At 57.0% G+C, this 21,484-nt stretch overlaps 1 protein-coding gene across 3 annotated transcripts; it reads right to left on the bottom strand.

Moving 5' to 3' along the window:
* Positions 1 to 1,734: 1,734 nt before the first annotated feature.
* On the bottom strand, positions 1,735 to 21,124 carry Abca2 (ATP binding cassette subfamily A member 2). Of its 3 annotated transcripts, XM_034504960.2 has the most exons (48): positions 20,960 to 21,124; positions 17,685 to 17,778; positions 16,547 to 16,658; positions 16,300 to 16,463; positions 15,926 to 16,053; positions 15,673 to 15,783; positions 15,220 to 15,438; positions 14,481 to 14,848; positions 14,057 to 14,216; positions 13,219 to 13,347; positions 12,968 to 13,135; positions 12,796 to 12,892; positions 12,334 to 12,507; positions 12,162 to 12,264; positions 11,974 to 12,088; positions 11,697 to 11,887; positions 11,403 to 11,553; positions 11,122 to 11,326; positions 10,822 to 10,986; positions 10,540 to 10,720; positions 10,236 to 10,448; positions 9,400 to 9,596; positions 9,127 to 9,309; positions 8,736 to 8,920; positions 8,519 to 8,639; positions 8,032 to 8,268; positions 7,747 to 7,953; positions 7,403 to 7,505; positions 7,001 to 7,320; positions 6,713 to 6,926; positions 6,527 to 6,632; positions 6,323 to 6,434; positions 6,174 to 6,234; positions 5,917 to 6,091; positions 5,720 to 5,835; positions 5,498 to 5,645; positions 5,303 to 5,426; positions 5,061 to 5,193; positions 4,859 to 4,976; positions 4,557 to 4,735; positions 4,178 to 4,319; positions 3,920 to 4,054; positions 3,719 to 3,822; positions 3,554 to 3,646; positions 3,374 to 3,476; positions 3,155 to 3,292; positions 2,874 to 3,074; positions 1,735 to 2,432 (listed from the first exon to the last, which is right to left on the bottom strand). In XM_034504960.2, the coding sequence occupies exons 1-48, from the start codon at positions 21,023 to 21,025 to the stop codon at positions 2,397 to 2,399; spliced, it is 7,305 nt and encodes a 2,434-aa protein (XP_034360851.1). In that variant the 5' UTR covers positions 21,026 to 21,124; the 3' UTR covers positions 1,735 to 2,396. The 3 variants fall into 3 exon arrangements, with proteins under 3 accessions (XP_034360851.1, XP_076793673.1, XP_076793674.1); XM_076937558.1 differs by lacking the exons at positions 17,685 to 17,778; positions 20,960 to 21,124 and adding an exon at positions 17,306 to 17,345; XM_076937559.1 differs by lacking the exons at positions 17,685 to 17,778; positions 20,960 to 21,124 and adding an exon at positions 17,315 to 17,345.
* Between the last annotated feature and the right edge of the window lie 360 nt (positions 21,125 to 21,484).

The following is a 21,484-nucleotide window of genomic DNA, read 5'->3' as shown; positions in this document are numbered from 1 at the left end:
TGGAGTGCTGGGATTGAAAGTGTATACCGCTGCGGCATTTTACTTTTTGAGGCAGGATATTTATTAAGTGGTCCAGGACAGCACTGACTCCTTTTATAAACCTCGTGTGTTTGAACTTGTGGTTCTGCTTCAGCATCCGATAGCTGGGATTTCAGGCCTGTGCCAAGAGTCCGATATTTTAGGTTTGTTTCTTTTTGTTTTTTTTTTTTTTTGTTTGTTTGTTTGTTTTGTTTTTGTTTTTGTTTTCCGAGACAGGGTTTCTCTGTGTAGCCCTGGCTGTCCTGGAACTCACTCTGTAGACCAGGCTGGCCTCGAACTCAGAAATCCGCCTGCCTCTGCCTCCCAAGTGCTGGGATTAAAGGCATGCGCCACCTCTGCCCGGAGGTTTGTTTCTTAAGATTTATTTTCGTGTGTGTCTGTATGTGTGTCCATCCATGTGTGTGTGACTATGTGTCTGTGTGTGTCTGAAGAGGCCAGGGAAGGACACAGGGCCTTTTAGAGCTAGAGTCACAGGTGGCTATGTGACCTGAGAGCTAAGATTCAGGTCCTCTAGAAGATTAGGAAGTGACAACTGCCGAGCCATCTCTCCAAACCCCTAAATTAATTTTTATTTGTGTGTGTGTATCTGTGTGCATATATCTGTGAATATATACCACATATATATGTGTATGTGTGGAAGCCAGAAGGTGCCAGACCCCCAGGTGCTGTAATTACAGGCATTTCTGAACTCCCCAACATGGGTGCTGGAAACTGAATTCTGATCCTCTGCAAGCCTATCAAGTGCTCTTGATAGTCCATGGCGCCTGCATTCCCAATTCTTAACGTGCTCACCTTTTCTCTCCTACTTTGCCTCTCAGGCCAGGAAAACCTCAGCTCACTGGCTGGGGCACCCGTTCTGGGCCCAGCCTCTGGGAACTGTAACAGGCCACATAGCCTCCATAGCCCATAGGGAGATAGCACCTTTGACCCCTGCCTACTCCCACCCTTTCCTCTCCCTTCACTCCTGCACATGGTACCAGCCAGCCCTCTATTCTCTAAGGGTCTTCCGTGTCCCTGACCCATAAGCACTTGAAAGGTCTGAAGTGTTCCTGAACAAAACAGAGGTGTGAGTGTGAGGAAATCCTGTTTCCCTAACTCCTGCCTGGCAGACACAGAGCCCACATCTAGTTAAGCTCAGAGCTCCCAGGTCCCATCTCTCCTGAGCCCTGTGCTTCCTGGGCCCTACTTCCCAGTGGATCTTGTTTACCTAAGCTCCAAGCTTTAGGGCCTTTCTGTACATTGGCCTACTTCACCAGCTGGCAGGGCCAATGTGAGGTATGGCCTTCACCTCACTAGACACCCACCAGCACAGGCCCATCACCTTTAGGAAGTTCTTCTTATGCACCCAGATGCCAGTGCCCACCTGGAGGTCTCCTCCCAGAACCACCCCTCCACTTTTCAGGAAGTAGAGACAGCCTGGCACAAACAGGCTCACTGTGGGTACTAGGCCTAGTGGGGGCAGAGGCTGAGATGAGACACACAGCCGTCTGATAACAGCAGTGTAAACTGCACTACCCTACCCCTTCCATAAGCCCACTTAGGACCCACCCACAGAGCAGGGGTCTAGGCTGTGTGGGCAGGGAAAGGAAACAATGATGGATCTCCACTCCCTTCACATCTGGTCCAGTCAGACCAGGTGGCTGTACCCTAGCCCAGTGGGCCTGCCTTCACCACACCACCACAGGCTCCCACAGGTGCTTTTTGCTTATTTATTGAAAACAAACATCTGTGTGCTATATACAAGGTCCTGCTCCCATGTGGGTGGCAGGAAGGGCCAAGCTGGACGGGAGAGCAGAGGCAGCTTGAGGGGGCAGGGAGGGAGCAGTGGCCCCTCACCTAGCCAGCAAGCCCAGCTTCTCCGTTCCTGCCATTCCACCAGGGCTGAGCCAGCCACATTCATGGCTTCCCATGGTAGCCTAACTTCTTCACAACAGCAGAGGGAGGGAGGCCCTTAAAGCAAAATAAGTAGGCAAGCTGCCCTGTCCCCAACTGCAGCCAAGGGCGTCCATGAAAAGACATCTGTGCAAGATGCTGGCCTGGGTAGACTTGCAGCTGCTGCAGACAAGGGTCACAGGATACTTAGGGCAGCCCATGTCACCCTGGGAAGGTGGATGGTGCTGGGCAGGGTAAGGGGCTGGGCCGGGACCCAAGGCTTTAAGGCAAAGCAGGGTGAGGGTATGTGCAGCCCAGGGCCAGGCCAGCCTTTGGCACAATTGGGGGAGGATGGTAGCTGGGAAGAGGGCGGGAGCCCTTTGGTCCTGAACCTGCTTTTCCAGGGCCTGGCATGTGACTGGGGGCTATGGCCACCGCCGGACGTCTGCCCCACACAGCTGCTTCCCTGATGTGACTCCTGATGGTCAGCAGAGTGTATCAGTGTTGAAGGAGAGCTGGGCCTAGTGAAGAGAAGACAAATGGGGCTTGGGAAGGCATCTTCAGCACCCAGTGGGAACTGAGGGTGTTCACACTGGACCTGGCCTCTAGCTGGGCACTGACACTCCCCGGAGCATCCTCTCCCCACTACGTACTCTCTGGTGTCTGTTCCTCTTGCCCAGTGTGGCAGTCACTCTCCCTAGTCTCTGGGTTTTTTTTTTTTAATCCCCACTGCTGATCTGGGCTCTTCAAAGCTTGCAGTGTATTCTGGGCTCTGCATTCGGTTTTTGCCCATTCCAGTTTCCCCATGTCCATGCAAGGCCTCACCATGCAGAAGTCCCTCTCTGCCCCATGACCGGCCACTCGAGAGCAGGCATAGCTATAGCCAGGTCTCTCTTAGCTCCTTCAGTCTAGGCTCGAAGCAGCCTGGGCAGTGGTGTAGCTGGGAGGTGCTGACCACTCACCCGCTCTTCCTCGAAGCTGATGAGGCCCTCATCCTCCGTGTCCAGGTCCTCAGGTTCATCAGCCACCAGTGCCCGGAGCTCTGTGGGTGCAGGGCGGGGCCTCAGCAGGCTGAGCAGCCCAAGGGGGGATGGCAAGGTCGAAGGCTCAGCCTCTCGCTGCTCCACATTGTCACTCTGCTTCTTGGCAAAGTTGACAAACACCTGTGGATGGGTGAATGAGCCACCGGTGAGTGGTGCAGGCAAACCCAAGAGAACACCCCAACTCCACGTAGCACACTCACATTGTCCAGGGTGGTCTGGCTGACTGAGTAATCCTCAATGCCCAGAACACCCACTACCTGCTCCATCTTGCTGAACACCTGAGCCAGCGAGATGTGCTCCGACTTGAGCTGATACTGCACCTTCGTATGGTGCCGTTCCTGGAGGTCAGGGAAGTGTGGAGGTCAGGGGCTGCCAGAGCACGATGTACTCTCACCCTTACCCCATCCAGCCATACCTACCTTGAGCATGGCCTCTGGGAAGTTCCTGTTGAAGAACCGCACCACATCCTTTACGTTCTGGCTGCTTTTGGTCCTTACAGTGATCATGTAGCCGTCCCCAAACCTGGTGGGACACTGGTGTGGTCGGGAGCCCTGTGTGGACTGACAGCTCACCCGTCTTCTGCACCCCATTTGACTCACCTGTTCTTGAGGTGCTGGATGCTGCCCAGGCAGCGTAGCCGTCCATTCACCATGATGGCCAGCCGTGTGCACAGAGCCTCACACTCCTCCATGCTGTGGACAGACAGCACAGGCTGGCACCAGAGGGACTGCCAGAGGCCCTGGAGGGGTTGGGGAGGGGCACACCTGTGTGACGTCAGCACCACCGAACGTCCTGTCTTGATGAGGTCCAGAATGAGGTTCCACAGGAAGCGCCGGGCCTTAGGGTCCATGCCAGTGGTGGGCTCATCCTAAGGCAGGGGGCAGTTCAGCCAGAGACACAGCCCATCCAACCTGGTGTGGCCATCTCTTCCTTGGCTTACCAGGAATCCTACCCCTAGGACTTACTAGAAAGATGAAGGCCGGGTACCCTATGAGGGCAATGGCTGTGGAAAGCTTCCGTTTGTTGCCTCCACTGTAAGTGCCAGCTGGTTTGTCTGCATACTTTGTCAGTTCCAGCTTCTCCAGGGCCCACTTCACCACCTGGCAGGGCCAAGCGAGGTATGGGGTTTGCTTTACAGGATGCCCACCAGAGCTGCCCGCAGCCACACACCCCCAGTACATGCACACCAGGGCACCCACCAGCTACTTCCCTGCCATCCTCACCTGTGCCTCATCCTTCCAGGGGATGCCACGCAGCCGAGTGTACAGCTGCAGGTGTTCACGAGCTGTGAGCTCATCAAATAGGGCGTCGAACTGCGGGCAGTAGCCAAGGCTCTGCTGTACCTGGAGCAGGTCCTTGAGCACACTGGGGACAGAGGGTGATCAATACCCAGGACGATATGCTCACCCACACCTGCCCTCTTGTACCCTGGGATCATGGTCATCATACTCCTAAATCCACACACACAGCTTTGCACCTGAGGGGCCGGGTCTCCCACCCACTCGCCCCCTACCCCCTGCAGCCATGCACCTGGAAGCAGTCACACACAGGCACACACACAATCATGCTTCCATATGTGTATGCAGGGCACTGGAACCCCACCTGTGTCCGTTGACAAAGGCCTCGCCCCCTGTTGTGCTCTCATCTCCAGTCAGCATCTTGAAGGTGCTGGTCTTCCCTGCACCATTGACACCAAGGAGCCCAAAGCACTCTCCAGGGCGCACACCCAGGCAAAGGCGGTCCACTGCCAGGATACGGCCAATCTTCCGAGACTTGTACACCTGGCCAAAGAGCCTTCCCACTCAGCAAAGGGTGGGGACTCCTGCCTAACCTGGCTTCACCCCACTGCTGGGGCCCACTACCCATCCCATTCCCCACCGCCTTCCCCACAGCTCAGAGCCCACCTTGGTCAGGTTCTCAATCTTGACCATGTCATTGTCAGCGTCTCCACGGAGCACTCTCTGTCGCTCAGTAGCCACATCTACGTCGTCTTCCACAGGTTTAGTAGACACAGGCAGGCGTCTAGGGCAGCAAAGTTGGCAGGGCCTGGCCAAGCCACCCACCCCTACTGTGAGTCCCCGGCATCACCCCGCACTTTCCACTCACTGTGGCTGCCGCAGGAAGTTATACTGACACATGATGGTGAGGAAGAATCCCACGAAGCCCTCGACTGTCATGGCCACCAGTCCACGTGTGACAATGTCCCACTCGAACGGGGACTTCATCTTGTCAAACTGGCCTGTGGAACCGCTGGTTCAGAGCCTGGGAGCCTCAAGGGGTCCCAGTGACTCTTGGAACACTCTGTGGGCCCCCGAAAGCCAGCACTGTCCACGGAGAGCCGGACTCACCGATCTTGGCGTAGTATTCATTGATGTATTCATTGTAGGCCAGCTCCATGAGTCCGTGGCCCAGGTTGTAGTTTGGGAAGATGAGGAAGCAGCTTTTCAGGTAACTGTTGACAACCTTCAGATCCTGGGGGCCAGCCATAGCTCAGCAGTGCCACCCCAGGCCATGCCCTGCTGCCCATGCACCCCCACATTTACCTTGTCATGCTCAAACAGCTGCAGAAGGAAGGTGGCCACCGTGGCTGTGATGCCAATGAAGAGATTGATGACGATGAGGAACACGTAGGCCGAGCTAGGGACCTCAAACCAGAAGGAGGCTGGGTACATGATGGGTGTGATGGACCACCTGTGGAAGAACAGCGGTGGTCACAGGGTAGCCTGGCCACACCCACACATGCCCCACACCCCTCCCATGCTTACCCGTACAGCAGGAACAAGGAGAGCACCGCGGGGAAGTTAGTGGGTGACGTGTAGGCCGGTAAGTCAAAGACAAAGAGGATGATCACACAGCAGGTGGCTGGGACCAGGTAATTGAGCTGCAAAGGTGAAGGCAGAGGGTGAGACCTGGGGCGTGGGGACAGGAGACGGGGACAGGGAGGGACCATGCGGGGGCACACCATGTCCCACACGTAGTTGGCCAGCCAGTAGATGACAGGGTTGCACCCGCTGACGAACTGCAGGTGTTTGGCCTTAGTGGATTTCTCTGCCACAAGGAAGACCACGAAGCTGGCTGGCACGAAGGACATGGCCACAATGATGAAGATGGCAATGACCACATCTGTGCCCTGCAGTCTAGAACGGGACAGCACTCAGTCTCAGGAGGCGTCAGGACCCGGCAGTCCTGCCCCTCCTCAACTCGGTCAGCCTCACTCACAGGTAATCCAGGGAGAGGCTAGCACTGGTCTTGTTCATGGGGTGGTTGGTGACGGTGATGCCTGCATACAGGAAGGGTGGCTTTAGGCCCATGCACCATTCCAGTTCAGCTGCATGCCCTCCCTGTCCCTCAGCCCTGACTCTCCTTACCATAGGCTGCTGGATTGCCCTTGCTTTTGGGTAGGTTTGCACGCAGAATGGCATTGTTGAGGCTGTTGAGGTAGGTGGGCATACTGTGGTAGCCCTTGTTATTGTAGAGCACCTGGGGAGGGGCAAGGGACTCAGAGAGGCTCTCAAGGCTGACAGTCACTAAGCTTAGGACCAGGTGCCCAAAACCCCAGGGCAGCAACCTACCTGGGCCACCCTCCGCACTGCAATCTTCCGCACCATAGGAGGGGCCCGGGCACCAAAGGATGCTGGGATAGACTTCTGGACATTACCAAAGGTGATGGCTCCGTATCTGTACAAGACACGGGGAGAGGCACTAAGGTCAGGCCATCTGCCAGGCCCCCTGTTCACAGCCACCCCAGGCCAACTCACCGGTGTAGTCGGAAACGGTCAGAGGTAAAGAGCAGGTACTCAGAAACATTGTGGCCAGTGATGTCAGTCAGGATGTCACCTGTGACCACTCTCATCTGGGGTGGGTGCCCACCCACACTGCTGGGGCATGAGAAGCCTGTGCCCTGTGCAGAGCAGGTACAGCGGACGGGCTCACGCACTAGGTGTGGCAGGGAAGGCGCCGATGTCCACGTCTCTGTGGGCAAAGTGCAGCACAGTGAGATAGGTCACTCATGCCTGTGTCCCCAGGAGCTTTCCGTGAGGTAGTACCTGGTCCAGCAGTAGGTGGCATGGAGGTGTTCCAGGCTTGCACTGAATCCTCATCTGGGGACACGGGTGTTTCGGAAGGGGCGGGTGAGGGCGGGGGTGGCACGAAGTTGGACAGTGGCAGCCCCTGTGTAAAGGACTCCAGGCACATACTGTCGAAGAACCGTGCAGCCAGCAGGCGGGACTCTCCACTGCTTAAGTTCAGCATGGGCCCCAGGGAGCCGTTGGCAGGAGACTTGAGCACACAAGTGGCACCCACACCAGAGGGCAGCCGGAATGTGCTCACCAGCTGCTGGGGGCTGGCATCAGGTGATAGTCGTAATCTGAGGACATGACAGTGAGTTAGGGGCCAGATGTCTCGACTCTTGCCCTGACCTGTGCTACAGCCCCAGTCCACAGCCTCACCGGTACTCCCGACGTTCCTCATTGGCATAGGGGATAAAGTTGCCTCGGGGCTGGGTATAGTTGTGGTACTGAGAAGGCGACAGGACCAGTGGAGGCAGGTCACCTGGTGGGTGAACACTTAGACCTGAGCAGACTCCAATTACCTGATGCCAGCCCCCAGACCCAACACAGAGAGGGCCGAGCTTGTGGGGTATGACTCCCCAGGAGACAGAGCCTCTGAATAAGGTTCAGAGTGTGAGAAGAGAGGTGGAGGACTGTTCTCCAGGGGACTGGGAGGAAAATGAAGCCAAGACCCGAGGGCCAGAGAGTAACCTCGCCCCACACATGGGGCCAGGCAGCCTTACCAATCTCAGGGACAGACAATGCCACAGTCATGGCCACACAGACAAAGAAGGCAGGCAGTAGAATCTGAGAGCAGAGAGCTTTGGAGTTTCGTCGGGCACAATGGAAGCGCTTCACCAGGAGCCCATGGAACTGCCGTATCTTCAGCCACCAGCCCTCTAGCTTGTGGCTGCCCTGGCCTACCCGAGCCAAGGCCTCCGTTTCTGCCTCTGTGCAGAGAGGCGGGGTGAGTAGCCAGTACCATGCCACCCTCCTGGACCCACCCCATCCTCCCCATTAGCTTCTACCTTGTAAGCTGACATTGTCTGGGTCTTGCAAGTTGTCAAAGAGGGGACGGTAGTCACCGTAGCCATCGGCGTAGCCAACGCCCTCATTCCCGCGGGCAGAGCCCACAGAGGATGCAGACTGCAGTGATGCCTGTGACTGTGCCAGCTCTGAGCACCGAGCCAGGTTGCCAGCTTGGCCCCCCACAGCTGTCAGGCCCTCTGCCCCAGGCAGAACATCCTTCCGGGACTCTTTCACATCTGCAAACAATAGAGGCAGTGAGGCGGGAGGGAGGGCTTGGGGCCACGGCTCTCCAGGACCTCTTAGTACCTCAGTCCCTAGTGCCCACCCATGACGCCAGGCCCTGCCTCAATCCTAGCCTCTAGTTCACAGCCTATACTGACCCACACCAGCCTATACTGACCTCACTTCCAGAGATCAAGGAGAAGCAATGTCTCCAAGGCCTTCTGTGAGTAGTTGGGACTGATCACCGGCCTTGGGTACTCTTACCGGCCTCGCTGTTCTCCAGTGATTGGTCTTCTTCAGATACTTTGAGGAACACCTCCTCCAGGGTCGTGTCCATCAGCCCGAAGCTGCTCAGATGCAGTGCATCCAGGCTGTGCTCCAATTGCTGCAAAGAAACCGGGTGAGGCCAGTGCCACGGAACACATGTCCATCTGTTCTACAGGCCCCTAGTCTCCCCAGCCACCATGCCCAGCCATCGCACCTGAAAGAGGCGCTCGAAGGCCCCTTTCTTGACAGCCTCACTGGGCAGGATATAGGAGAGCTCAGTGCTCGTGTCTGAGACCAGCAGGGAAGAGGCCACATGCTTGCGGATGAACTGGGACACCTGCGGCTCTGAGCAGCTGCTTAGCTGAGACCGACCTGAGGGGCTGGAAGCCAGCACCGGCTCTGGAAGGAAGGGGAACAGACAGTATTCATGAGAGGCTGAGAAAGAGGGCCCTCAGTGAGCAAGCAAGTCAAGATGAAACTTAGAGGTGTCCCAAGTCCACCAGGGATCTGGTCCCGATGAAGTGAGGGTAAGGTTGCACCTCTTCTAGGTAGGGAGTCGGGGGCAGGGAGGACCAGAGGCTGGTTCAAGTAGTCTCAGCACTGACCTTGAGAGGTGCCAGGCTCTGCAGGTCGCTTGACCAATGTGAGGCGGTACCCATCACCATAGGCACCCTTGAGGAAGAGGGGAGAGCCGCAGCATTTGAGCTTCCCATGGGAGATGATGGCAATACGATCCCCCAGCAGGTCGGCCTCATCCATGTGGTGGGTGGACAGGAGGATAGTGCGGCCTGGGGTAGGCCAAACACCAAGGTAAGGGAACATCCAGGGGCAGATGGAAATACCCACACCAGCCATGGCCAGCCTGCTAGCCCGCTCACCCGGCTTGTACTTCAGAATGAGGTCCCAGATGGCACGGCGCGCATAGGGGTCCACACCAGCCGTGGGCTCATCTAATATAATGGCTCTAGAGCCACCCACGAAGGCAATGGCTACTGAAAGCTTGCGCTTCATGCCTCCAGACAGCGTCTGTACCAGCGAGTGCCGCTTGTTGGACAGCTCCAGGTCCTCGATCATCCTGTGGACCCGACAGGGGGGCAGTGGATGGGAGAGTGAAAGACCAAACGATGGTGAGAGCTCTCATCTCATCCCGTCCTCACCCCTTCCCCTGAATTCACACAAGCATCCACAGTACCTGCCTCTCTGCTCATGCCCAACACCCCTCTGACACCATGCCCTTGTGGGACATAAAACCATGCCAGGAAGTTTGGTGGGTAGAGTGGGTTGAGACTCAGTGGGCAGTCACCGGAGACTTAGGCAACTCCCGGCTCCCTGCCAGATTCCTGGCCTGAAACACGTGCCATGCTCCTCACATAAAAGAAACGTGACCTATGGTCACAGAGCCCAAAATAGAGTTCTCCATGCTAATGAGGACCCAGAGGCCCTGAGGGCTTAGCCAATAAGCTTCCCTTCTCAGACATTCCTCCCTGAAAAAGGTAAAATCTCAGGTCCACCCTGAGAAAGGGGTTATGCATCCATTTTCCACCATGGACAGCTAATAAATGATAAGGTTAAACATGGACTGTCGCTGTCATCAAGACCCATCATGAGGAACCCGGGGAAGGCCTTTGTCTACAGACCCACAGCACAGTTCTCCAGTGGGGCGGATGTGGATCTGCATGCCCCGTCCGTCCTGTCTGTCCCTCACTGCACTCACTTGTCCATCTCTTTGCGGATTTCCTCCTGTGCCATGCTTTTGAGGCGTGAGTAGAACCAGAGGTGTTCCTCCACAGTGAGCCGGTCAAAGAGCACGTTGTGCTGTGGGCACATGCCCAGGTTCTTGCGGATCTCATCCATCTCTGTGCGGATGTCGTGCCCGTAGATAGTGGCTGAGCCCGAAGTGGGTGGGAACAGTCCAGTCAGGATAGACCTGGAGCAGGGAAAGTGGCCTCACAATCCACCATATTCTGAGGTAACCCCATCCTCCTGTTAGCTAAACCCTCCTGTCCCTAGACACTCACATGGTGGTGGTCTTGCCAGCCCCGTTATGGCCTAGGAAAGAGACCACCTGGTTCTCATAGAGATTGAGGCTCAGTTTATTTAAGGCCAGCTTCTTGTCATTCTTATAGACCTTGGTGAGCTTGTCCACGCAGACAACCAAGGGCAGGTGGGTGGGCTCCTCCTCCATACCTCGGGTCTCCTCTGTACCAGGGCTGAGTCATCAGGATGGGGGCAGCACCGAGGCCAACCAAGATCCCCAAACCCAGCACCCACCCCAGTCAACATTCTGACCCTAGCCTCACCGAAGTGCCGGCTCTCCATGGCACAGGCCTGATCCTCCTCCATAACGCTGAGGCGTGGTGCATGTGTCCATGGCCAGCTCCACTCCCAGGCCTCTGTCCGCCCACTGCCCAGCCAATAGGACTTTTGAAGTGGGAAGTACCAAGGCCGGGGCAGCCCATACATACCTGGGGGTCCAGGAGGGGAGAGCTGACCAAGGGCTTGGAGGTGACTATCCACCACAAGGGCCAAATACCACCCAGAGCAAGGCAGAAGCCCAGTGACCTTGTCCCACCCTGGTCCCTCCATAGATGGGCCTGTACCTGGGTGCACAGCCTCAATGTACCAAGTGAGCACACCATAGACCACAGTGTCCACCATAAGCATGGTGACAGCAAGGAGCAGATTGAAGTCATCCCCTTCCACAGGGGACTGGCTGAACGTGTGCCACTGGATGCCCACACCTGCCACTTCATATAGTGCAAAGTACTTGGAGCCCAGGCCGAAGGCTGTTGTGGACATCAGGGACTGAAGGAAGACGGGTGTCAGTAGGTGGGCTGGAGCCGGACACCCTACCCTGGCCCTGCCCAGCCACAAACCTCACCGCAATGCACTTCTCGAAGGCAGTGATCTTATCGTGGGCGACTTCCTCACGGATGGCTACATACATGTAGGGAACGTAGCTCAGAAAGTAGATGATGCCGCCGCAGGCTGAGGCCAACTTAGCCTTAGAGTACAGCACAGACACCAGGAAGCTGGAGTGGCAGGCCACATGGCTGTTAGCCCCAAGACCCTTGGCTCTCGGCCTGCAGCCCATCTGGGCTGCCCCGTGGGGCCTGAAGGAGCTCTAAGAGAGTCTGCCTATTTTTCACGGCTTCCCGCTCCCTGCAGTGCTCACCAGAACATGATAGTGGCCACGGCATAGACGGCGAGGAAGAGCCAGATAATGAGCACATGGCTGTGCATGAGCACCTGGCCGTACTTGAGGATGGCAGTCAGAGCCGTCACGGAGATGGACAGCTGCACAAACCCCGTGATGAACCAGGCCACCCAGTGGACGGCGTTGTTCAGGCCCATTGTCTTCATCACCTGTGGGGTGGGGCGGCAAAGGTTCCTGGGGCAGAGACCAGAGGACGGGATGCACCGTTCCTCCTCCTGCAGCCACCCAGACCCACCTCCTTGAGCCGGTGCTCCTTCTCTGCCACAATATGCTGGATGGTCATGGCCACAGAGTAGACCCAGGAGATCACCATGCACAGAGGCATCATATGCTCAATGACAAACAGGAAGCTGAGGGGAAACAGGTATGAGGCGGGGCCTGGGCGAGACCGCCCCACCCAAGCCTCTGTAGGCTGGTACTCACTCGTCACGGGTGTAGCAGGGGTATGGGAACATCTGCACATAGTTGCCAGGTTCGACCACATCATGTCCCACAAATGTGTTGATGATGGCACGCTCCATCATGTCTGTGGGTTGGAGGTGGTGTCAGGACAAGGCCAGGCCCCCTCACATCCCATCTGGGCTCAGCACCTCACCCTGGATCCAGACGAAGCCATAGAGGAAGTAGAAGCGACCACCAGTGTTGGGCCCTGGGCGCCAATAAGCACGGCGGATCTCGTTGGTTTTCTCAGTGAAGCTTGAATTCTGGCGAATCTTGTAATGTACGTGTGGAGGGAGGGAGCCATCCTTCCGTGTCTGGAAGATCACACCTGGGAATAGGAGGCTAATGAAGCACTTGGCCAGAGGGCACAGAAGGGGTGGGACACACTGTGAAGTGAGCAGTCCAGGAGAGGCAAGGGACAGATAAAAAGGTGGAGCAGGACTGAAGGACAGGTCATGAGGCAGAGCCAGCATGTGGAGTGTGGGAGCAAAGTGAAGCAGGCTACGGAGAAGGGAGAGATGTGAGAAGACATGGACTGGGGAGGAGGCCAGGGCCAAGGAACTGGAAGAGAATGGGAACACAGTAGGGATAGAGTGGGGGAGGGGGAGGAACTCACTGGCAAACACTGTAACATTGTCCTGGTAGGCCTGGTTGAGGGTGTAGTTCACGATGCTCTCCTCATCAGGAAATCCCTTGAAGATGTCCACACTCACCTGCAAAGGGGCGATCATTGGAACTGGCCCTGAAAACACCTGAGGGAGGAGGGGCCGTCGGGCTCTCCCGCCCACCTTGGACATGAACTGGATCCAGCCACATGCTGCGTTGTCTATTGTGTCTAGCTGCTGCAGGAGGGCTGTGCCATTGGGCAGTGAAAAGTTGTCCTGGCGTAGAGCAGGTGGTAGCTCCTCCAGTGACAGGTTCATCGCTTCAGGGTGTAGCCGAAGATCAGCTACATACTAGGGTAGAGAGTTGGGTTCAGGGTGTGGCTCGAACCCTCGTAAGCGGGAGAGCCCACCCATCCACCCTGTACCCACAGCACCTGCTGCAGCCAGTGCAGATGCTGCTGCAGCCTGCCTTGCTCCAGGAAGCTTCGGATCTCTGTGGAGATGTTGAGCCAGACCTGGGCATAGTGTGTCACATTGCCCACAAAGGCAAAGGTCTCATTTGCCTGTAGAGAATGAAAGCGTGGGGTAAGGGACTCAAGGAAGAACCCAAGCCAGTCTGAGAGTCCCCCACTTTCTCACACGCCCAAGGGACCAACCCAACTACTATCCCTACTCAGGCCGAACTTCTACCCAGGTTCTGCATCGTTTTCTACAGTAGCCATGTGAACTGTGACTCCCACCTCAGCAGCCACGCACGCCTTCCCAGCTCCTTCCTCACACCCTTCCCCACGCCCCCAGAGCACCTGATATCTGGCCATCATTCCTCCATGGTCCAGGCCTTGCCACATCCACTTCCAGCCCTGGCTTATACTATCCCAACAAATTCTCTCCCCAGGCTCCAACGGTTCTTGTACCCTGTTCATTTGATGCTATTAGTGTGCGGGAGGAGAGGGGTGTCTCTGAATATAACCACCCTGACCCAGTCAGGATGGTGAGGGATGAGGGACACTCTAGCCAGACCAGCCAGCCTTTCCAATTCATCTCTGCAGAAACTCTTAGGAGTTCCCATCAGAAAAGCTGCCAAGTGCTACTGTACCTCCAACCCTAAAAGGTGCACATCGGTACCTAGATTTCATGAAGTCAAGATTAGCTCTTAGCAGTCCTACATAGAGTCCTGGGCTTACAGAGCCCTCACACAGACTCTTGCTAGGCTTGTGCTCCTGCTGGGGAGGCAGGCACAACTCATGACCCAAATGTGCCAGACCCACACACCTTGAGGATAACACGGTCAGCTTCAGAGCCTGCTGGTGCATACAGGATTTTGGGGTTGCTGGTCATGAGGTGCACAAGAAGACCCAGGTTCCGTTGTTCTTTGCTTGTAAAGCCCAGGGAGCTCATGTTGCCCCTCCGAAGAGCTTCAGGCTCAATGGTACTGGCAGAGACAAATCACCAGGAACAGGGCAGGATGTCAGGATCAATAAGATAGGGCTCTTGGGATGGCTCAATATGAGGCATGGGGCAGGGCTTAGGAACAAAGCATCAGGCTAAGGTGAGGTGTCAGGTCAGGCCCAGATGTTGGGGCAGACAGCAGATGGAACCTTCAGAGTGGAGTCTATGCAAAGGGCCAAGTGATGGGTGCAACTCCCCACTACCCCGTGATTCTACCCCTCCCTCTATCCCTTTGCTGCTGACCTACCGGTTGTTGCCACATAAGATGGGCTGCAAGCCAGCCCAGAGCTGCACAAAGGCTGAGCACTGGCCTTGCAGAGTGTCAGGTGAGGCTGGGGTGACAGGTGGCTGGGTGCCCTCCTCAGCGGTGGTGTTGGAACCTGTGTTGGCACCTATCCCGGTGCTGTTGACTAGGCCACTCAGGCTGCCACCTTGAGGTGCAGGGGCCCGGCCAGCACAGGCACCTTGAGGCAGCAGCAGGGCAAGGGCTGACAGGACATCCACATCCTGCAGAACTTTCTGGGCATCCAGCAGGTCCCCTAAGAGTGCCTGTAGGCTCTGTGGAGATGGTGCCTGCGGCTGGGGATGTGAGCCGTTGGGAACATCGAAGCCCAGCTAAGGGGAAGACCAGACATGTAGAAAATGCAGGCTAGGGGACAGGTGAACTTGGTTGGAGGTGACTCAGGGAGGTGACTAGGATCAGGAGTGGGACAGGGGGGTATTAGCAGGGGACAGTGCTTGGGTAAGATGAGGGAAGGTCCACAGTTTGAGAAGTCCTTGCCAGGGACAGAGGTATAGCTCAGTCTGAGAGATGGGAAGGAACTGAAGCCTGAGATTGTGTAGATGGTACCGAATCCTCAATTACAAGCCATCCCATGCATGGCCTGGGAGCAGGAGCCTCTCCCATCCTCAGGCTCCAAGTACCCCCAGTACTTCCTCCAGGCTGGTCAACAGGTTTGCTGGCCAGCTGGCAGGCAGGGCCTCACCTGCTGGGCAATCTTGGCTGTGTCCAGCTGGTTCCGGAGCTCAGTGGCCAAATCACTGAAGCGCTGGGCACGAGCTGTAGCCTGCCCGCTGCATACAGCATCCCGGTAGCCCTGGAGCTCTACCTGATGACCCTCAGGCATGGTAAGAATCCGGCCCAGCTCCCCAGAGCCTGGGGCACATGTGAGCTGTTCCAAAAGGGCAGGAGCTAGCAGCAGCTCCTGGGGGCAAGACATAGGGGACTGGTTAAGCTTACACACTAAGAAATGAGCAAGGCCCTACCTAAGGTAACACAAGATCTTGCTGTGACCATCCACCGTGCTGGCTCTGTGTTGGGGAGCACTTGAGTCCTGTCCAGCCTCCGCTTTCCCACGCATACCACAGATCCCCAGAATTTATGTGTAACTAAGAAAGAGGCTTTCCTTCCACCCCTCTCCCAGCATCAGGCCCCTCACCTCCATCTGGAACAGAGGATTGTTACCCAGGTGGCTCCAGGACTCCTGCTTCCTGTGGAGACCCAACTTTCCATCCAGGTCAGGCAAAGGACCAAAGAGCAAGCGGTAGACCTGCATTGTGAGGGTCTGGCTCAGTAGTGGCTCCAGAGCCCTGGGCCAGCTCAGGGACACTTGCAGTGCTCTCCCCACTGTAACCAGGGGTGATGGGGGAAGCAGAGGGGCACGGCTACCATGGACACATGCCCTGTCTCACCTCAGAAGGGTTCACACGGGCGGCCAGGAGGGCCTGGGCCGTGCTGTTGGGCAGTGACAGGTTCTGCATCAGGAAACGCCAAAGCTCTCTCTGGTCCCTGGCCACCGAGTCCAGAGAAAAGGATGAAACTGGACAGGCAGGAGGATGGGAATGAGAGCCTAGCTCTAGCTGGGGCTAAGATGTCCCAGATAGGCTACAAGCAGAGCTACCAGCACTGTACTGAGTCTGCCTCAAGCACACAGGTAAGGGACAATGTGGTGCAGACACAAGGTCCCAGGGCCAGAGGCAGACCATGCCCCAGAGTGATGAGGCAGGCTTCTAGTGACAGCAGCACTTAGACACCACCCCCCAAGCCATCCCCATGCAGGGCACACCTGCAGGTCTGGCTGAGTGGCTCTCCCAGGTGCCAGGACCTGAGCTGAGGGCCTCTAGACGTTGGCGCAGGGCCTCGAGCTCTGAGCCTAGGCTGGGTCGCACTGGGTCAAACAAGTTGCCCTCCTCCACTACACGGTTGAGGCGTTCCAGAAGCTGGGTCACCCTGGAACACCGTAAGATATCAGCTGTTGCTATGGGGTAGGGTGGAGGTAGCTGCCTCCCAAGGCATGGGGTAGAAGCACTCACGTGGAGTTGGCATATTGCAGGAAGCCAAACTCATCACGTTGGCCATCAGGGCAAAGTGACTGCATGATGGGCAGGATGCCGGCTGATGTCAACGGTGCTGCAGTGTAGAAAGCTAGTGGGGTCAAGAATGAGGGGGACAGGGCCAAGAGACGTTCAGAGACAGTCAGGAAGGACGAGAAGCTTCAGGCAGACTAGGATTGGGGCACAGAGCACCTGGCCCCAAGCTGTGCTAAGGCAAATGACTCTGCAGGTCAGAGGTCAGAGGGCCACCTTCCATCCCCTCCCCTCTAATGTCCAGCATATCACTCCTTAGCCTGTGTGGTGCCCAAATGCCCCAACTATCTCCCCTTTCAACAGAGACCAAGGTAGCACATGAGGCATCCCCTTGGCAGTGACCTCTGACCTCTCAGGCCAACTGGTTAGCAGAATGAGTGCAACAGCCCTAAGGAGTTGGAAGGGAAAGTTGCAGGCCATCCCAGCCTCATCTCAGGCTAGCCCAGGCTCAACCCAGGAACCCCACCCTTATAAAGCATGGCCAGGCAACCTCACAGATATCCGGTCAAGAAGTTACTCCAGTGGCTTGACCAGGGTACCAGCTATGGCCCAGGTGGCCTGGCCCCTCACTACCCACCACCACCCATATCACAGCCCACCACCCTGAGCCATAAGCCAGCCTTTCCTGACCACAGGTGGTGGCTTCTATAGGACCCAGCTGCTAGAAGGCTGTTAATGCAAGCAGTAGGGGTGCTTAAGCCGCACCAGGAGGACCTGCCAGGCCATCCATGGCTGCCACCTGAGCCAGCAAGGAGGAGATGGCTGCTCACTTACAGACTGCATGCAGGCCGGGCCGAGGAGGACAAGAGACCATGCGGGGTGGGGGCAGGTCAAAACAGAACAGAGGAGACTGGTAAATGCCTAGCCCTCCAAAAACAGGCAACTCCATCATTCATGGGCACCATGGCCAGCCATGACCTCCATAACCTAGCCAATACATGTATGGCCAGGACCACACAGGGAACAGGTACTCGGGCAGTGGCCTCAGGGAGTCTTGGGAATGGGGACACACTCAGGCTGACTCATGCAGAAAGAGGACGCTTATCCATCCCTGCCCACCCACATGCCCAGGCCTGTACCTCACCTTCCTTCACAGAGATGGTGGGCTTCTTCTGCCGCAGTCCCAACAGGATGAAGAAGAGGACAAGCGGGATGAAGATCTCAAAAGCCAGGACCCACTGGAAAGGGTGGGCCACATGAGGCCATATGCAGTCTGTCCACTGCCTGCCCAGGGCTGGACATGGTGAACATGTGCTGGCCTAGGCTCTCCTGACCCCCCTGAAGGACCAGCCTAGCCACATGCACCCAGTGGCCATGAAGGGTCAGCACAGGTTTCTCAGGTCCAGCCAAGGTTGTAGCCCTCCCAGTGTACCAAGATGTTGAATACTGTGTGGTATCACCAAATGGGGCCCCTAGATTCTGCCTGTCAAGCCATAGACTACCTACCCTCTGAAGAGGTCAAAAGTCAGCCAGTTTGAGGTCAACTCTGACCCCTTCATTCATTTACCCAACTCATCTTCTCCCTGGCAACTGCTAGGCCAAGTGGGTACGATCCTGGAGGGCATCTTGGCCACATGTGGCCTCTGAGTGCCCTGAGGTCCTACGGCATCACTCATCTCCTCTGCTGCTACAGCCTTGTAACTCTGTGCTGGACTCAGAGAGATGAGGCCTAGTGTGAGCAAGGCCCAGCAAGTGGCCAGGGCACTGAGCCTCTTTTCCTGCCCTAACCTCTCTGGGCCAGGTTGTCAAGGTAGGCCAGAGGTGCCAAAACTCTGGAGCCCAGACTCACCTCCAGTGCCATCTGTAAAACAAAGGGCTTTAACAATTCCTGCCCCCACCTTAGCTCAGAGAGGAAGGCCAGGAAGTACACTGGGGAGCTCCTGCCTCTGAGATCCTAGGGAAGATCCATCTTTGATCTCAGGTCTCCTTCGCCCTCGTTACCATCTGAAGCAGATTCTAAAACCTCTACCAGGAGTGGTGTGGGGCCATGCCCAGCCTGACCCTGGCTGTGCCCACTGTGCTCTGACAATAGCTCTCTGTGATACAGAACACCCTGCTGTGTTGTCTATACCCTTCACCCGCCTCAGCCTGTGCCAGCCTCCACCTCCTCTCCAGCCAGGATGGAGTCCAGGGCCAGCTGAGGAGGTGGTGTACACACCCAGAGCTGCAGGACACTGTGTTTCCACACACAGAGTGGCAGGGGCCACAGCTCAAGAAACAGCCCTACTCACACTTGCCCTATCACAGGCACATCTGCCCTGCCCTGGGCACCTCCGCCCGAGTAAACTGCAGCACAGGCCAGGCTGGCTCCCTATCACTATAGCAACGGCTGCGCATGAGCTGCTGGGAGAAAGAGTCCTAACTAGGAGGCGGAGGGCAACAGAGGGGCATCTGGTTACAGGCTCACAGCACAGGTCCAGCGCTACCTGTCTTACCTGGGTGACCTAGGGATTCTGTCTCTCAAGACAAGCCCCATGTTCCCACACCGCCCCCAGTGTCTCCATGCTCACCCCGGGCCTGAGCAAACTCGTGCTTGCTGTGATGGGGGATGGGAGGGTGGCAGGTGATGCCCAAGTGTGATGTTAGCTTCTACCATAACTACTCAATACTGGCGATCGTCCTAAGGGTGCCAGGATGGACCCACGTCCCATGTGCAACTCTACAACAGGGCAGGTAGTACTTGGGAGAAGGAAGCAAGCAGAGAAGTCTTGAGGTCCCCTCCAGATCACAAGCTTTGCACGAGTGCACCCCTGACACCAGCAAAGACTGTCTTCCTGGAGGAAGCCATAAGCTAAGGATCTCCACTGTGGCCTAATTGGTCTCTGGGAATGTTGAAGCATGGAAATCCGGGAAAGCCTACAGATCAGCCCTGCCTAGAGGCAGGGGTCAGTCCTAGGAGCAATGGGCACTCCAACTGACTACTGTCAAATCACCGGACTCTTCTTCCAGCCTGGGGTGAAACTCCTATCTAGTGCAGGAACTATGTTTTAGCCTCTGCTCCCAAGCCCCTCAGGGCCTTCCTGACAAGCAACTTGGGGCTAGCACTAAGGCATGCCTACATATATCCTCACTCTGTGTCCCCCCAACCCCCAATCAAAAGCTATAGTCCCAGGGCTGCCCCTTCAACCCCACACGAACCAGTCCCAGATAACCAGGACAGAGATTTTACCCAGTCTTGGCTATCAGCCAAAGCCAGGTGCCCACAGGAATCCTGACAGGCTGTGGTGACGACTGCTACCCACCCTGCCTACAGACCAGAGTTTCTTATGCATCTAAAGTACTCAAAGAAGAACATAGAAGGAGTGTTGTTGGCCAACGGGTCCCTGGGTATGAGCTGGTTAAGGTCCTTCTTTTAGGTCTTGTCTCCATCCTGGAAAATCCCAAGGGCCCTCGGACACTCTTGCTGGCCCAGGACTCTCTGGATGCCCTTGCCCTTCCAGGGACTGGGATGAAAACCAACATGGCAAACACCATCCATGCCGGGCATCCTGTTCCTCACCCAGGACTCCTACCCCAGCACTCTTTATGACCTGTCTGCCCTAGACAGGTACTGAGAAGCTCAGCAGAACCCAGCCCCCAGAGAGGCCCAAGGCAGGAGAAATCAGAGGAGCGGCCTCAGGAGAAACTGGCCCTAAAGGACGAAGGGATGCTGGGATTTAACAGGTTGAGTCCACACAACAAGGATGAGAAAGCAGGAGTAAGGGATGTGGGCATGCCAGGATGGGTTAGGAAAGGAGATGATGAAGGGAGGAGAAGATGGTGGTGGTGGTGGTGCTGGTGGCGGTAGTGGTGGAGGAAAAGGAGGAAGAGGAAGATGAAGAAGAGAAAAAGGAGGAGGAGGAGGAAGAGGAAGAGGAAGAGGAGGAGAAGGGCGGTAGCAGCGGCAGTGAAGGCTGTTTGGTACCAGCTTCAGCCTAAGGTGCTTGCCCAAGGGCAGAGTCTCGGTAAAGGGAATAAAGAGACAGGTTCCTGTGGGAGCCCCAGAGATGGTGGGACCAGAGCTTGGAGTCCCTAAGCTGAATGGTGTGTCCCAGCCAGCGCTCTGTCCCAGGAACCCGGCCCTCGCTCGAATTGAAGTCCAGGGACCACCTGCCCCTACCCCAGCCTGCCAGAAAGCGCTGCGGAGGGCGCCGGCCCGTGACTCAGCCGTGCGCTGCGAGTGTCAGCGGACCAGGGCACAGCCGAACCCTCTGCCGGAGGCCCGGAAGCCCGCGGAAGCGTCCGGCCCCGTACAGGGTCTCCGGTGGCGCCCTTCCCGGGGTCTGCGCGCGCCTGGGCACTGCACGTGCACGCGGGGAGCGCACTGGCAAATTGGGCGCTCGGCCTGCGAGCCCCTAAGGGCGGGCGCGGCTCGCTCACCGGGCTCCGGCGCTTCAGCGTCACGTTCTTCCAGAGCAGCAGCTGCAGCTGGTGCAGGAAGCCCATGGCCAGGCCGCGCTCCGCCGCCTCAGCGCCGCGGCCCTCTCCTCTGCGCGCCCCGCCGGGCCCCGCTGCCGGCCGCGCCGCTCGGCATCGCCCGCGCGGGGGCGGGGCGCTCGAGCGTCCGGGACCTGCTGCTCCCAGGCTCCGCCCCGGCGGCCGCAGCTACAGGGACTCGCTGTCGCGCCCGCGCCCGCCTCCCCCGCTTAAAGGCGTCTCCGCGCTCGGGGAGCCGCCAGGAGGCGCCCGGGCCCGCCTGCACCTGCGCACAGCACTAGGCCTCTCTGCTCATTGGACCCCTAATACAGGGTTCCCAAGATCCCTCACAGCCCCTATCTGAGATCCGGGCTCGCACCTTTCTGAGATCTAGGGAGAACCCAGGCACCCTATGCTTCTCCCGGGGGATTCCAAATATGTGTCTCCAATTGGGAGATGTATGCAGAGGGGTCCCCAAGTTGTTCTACT

Source organism: Arvicanthis niloticus, chromosome 6 (genome assembly GCF_011762505.2).
Source record: "Arvicanthis niloticus isolate mArvNil1 chromosome 6, mArvNil1.pat.X, whole genome shotgun sequence".
NCBI classification, from domain to species: domain Eukaryota; kingdom Metazoa; phylum Chordata; class Mammalia; order Rodentia; family Muridae; genus Arvicanthis; species Arvicanthis niloticus.
Note: the sequence above shows the minus strand (reverse complement) of the source record. Positions and strands in the feature narration are given on the sequence as shown.

Excerpts from the sequence above, each read along its gene's own strand:
- Abca2 (XM_034504960.2), bottom strand. The coding sequence starts at position 21,025 with ATGGGCTTCCTGCACCAGCTGCAGCTGCTGCTCTGGAAGAACGTGACG. Across the intron at positions 10,721-10,821 it reads CATGGAGAGCCGGCACTTCG|AGGAGACCCGAGGTATGGAG; the intron begins GTGAGGCTAGGG and ends GCCCTGGTACAG. Across the intron at positions 7,954-8,031 it reads AGACAATGTCAGCTTACAAG|AGGCAGAAACGGAGGCCTTG; the intron begins GTAGAAGCTAAT and ends CTCTCTGCACAG.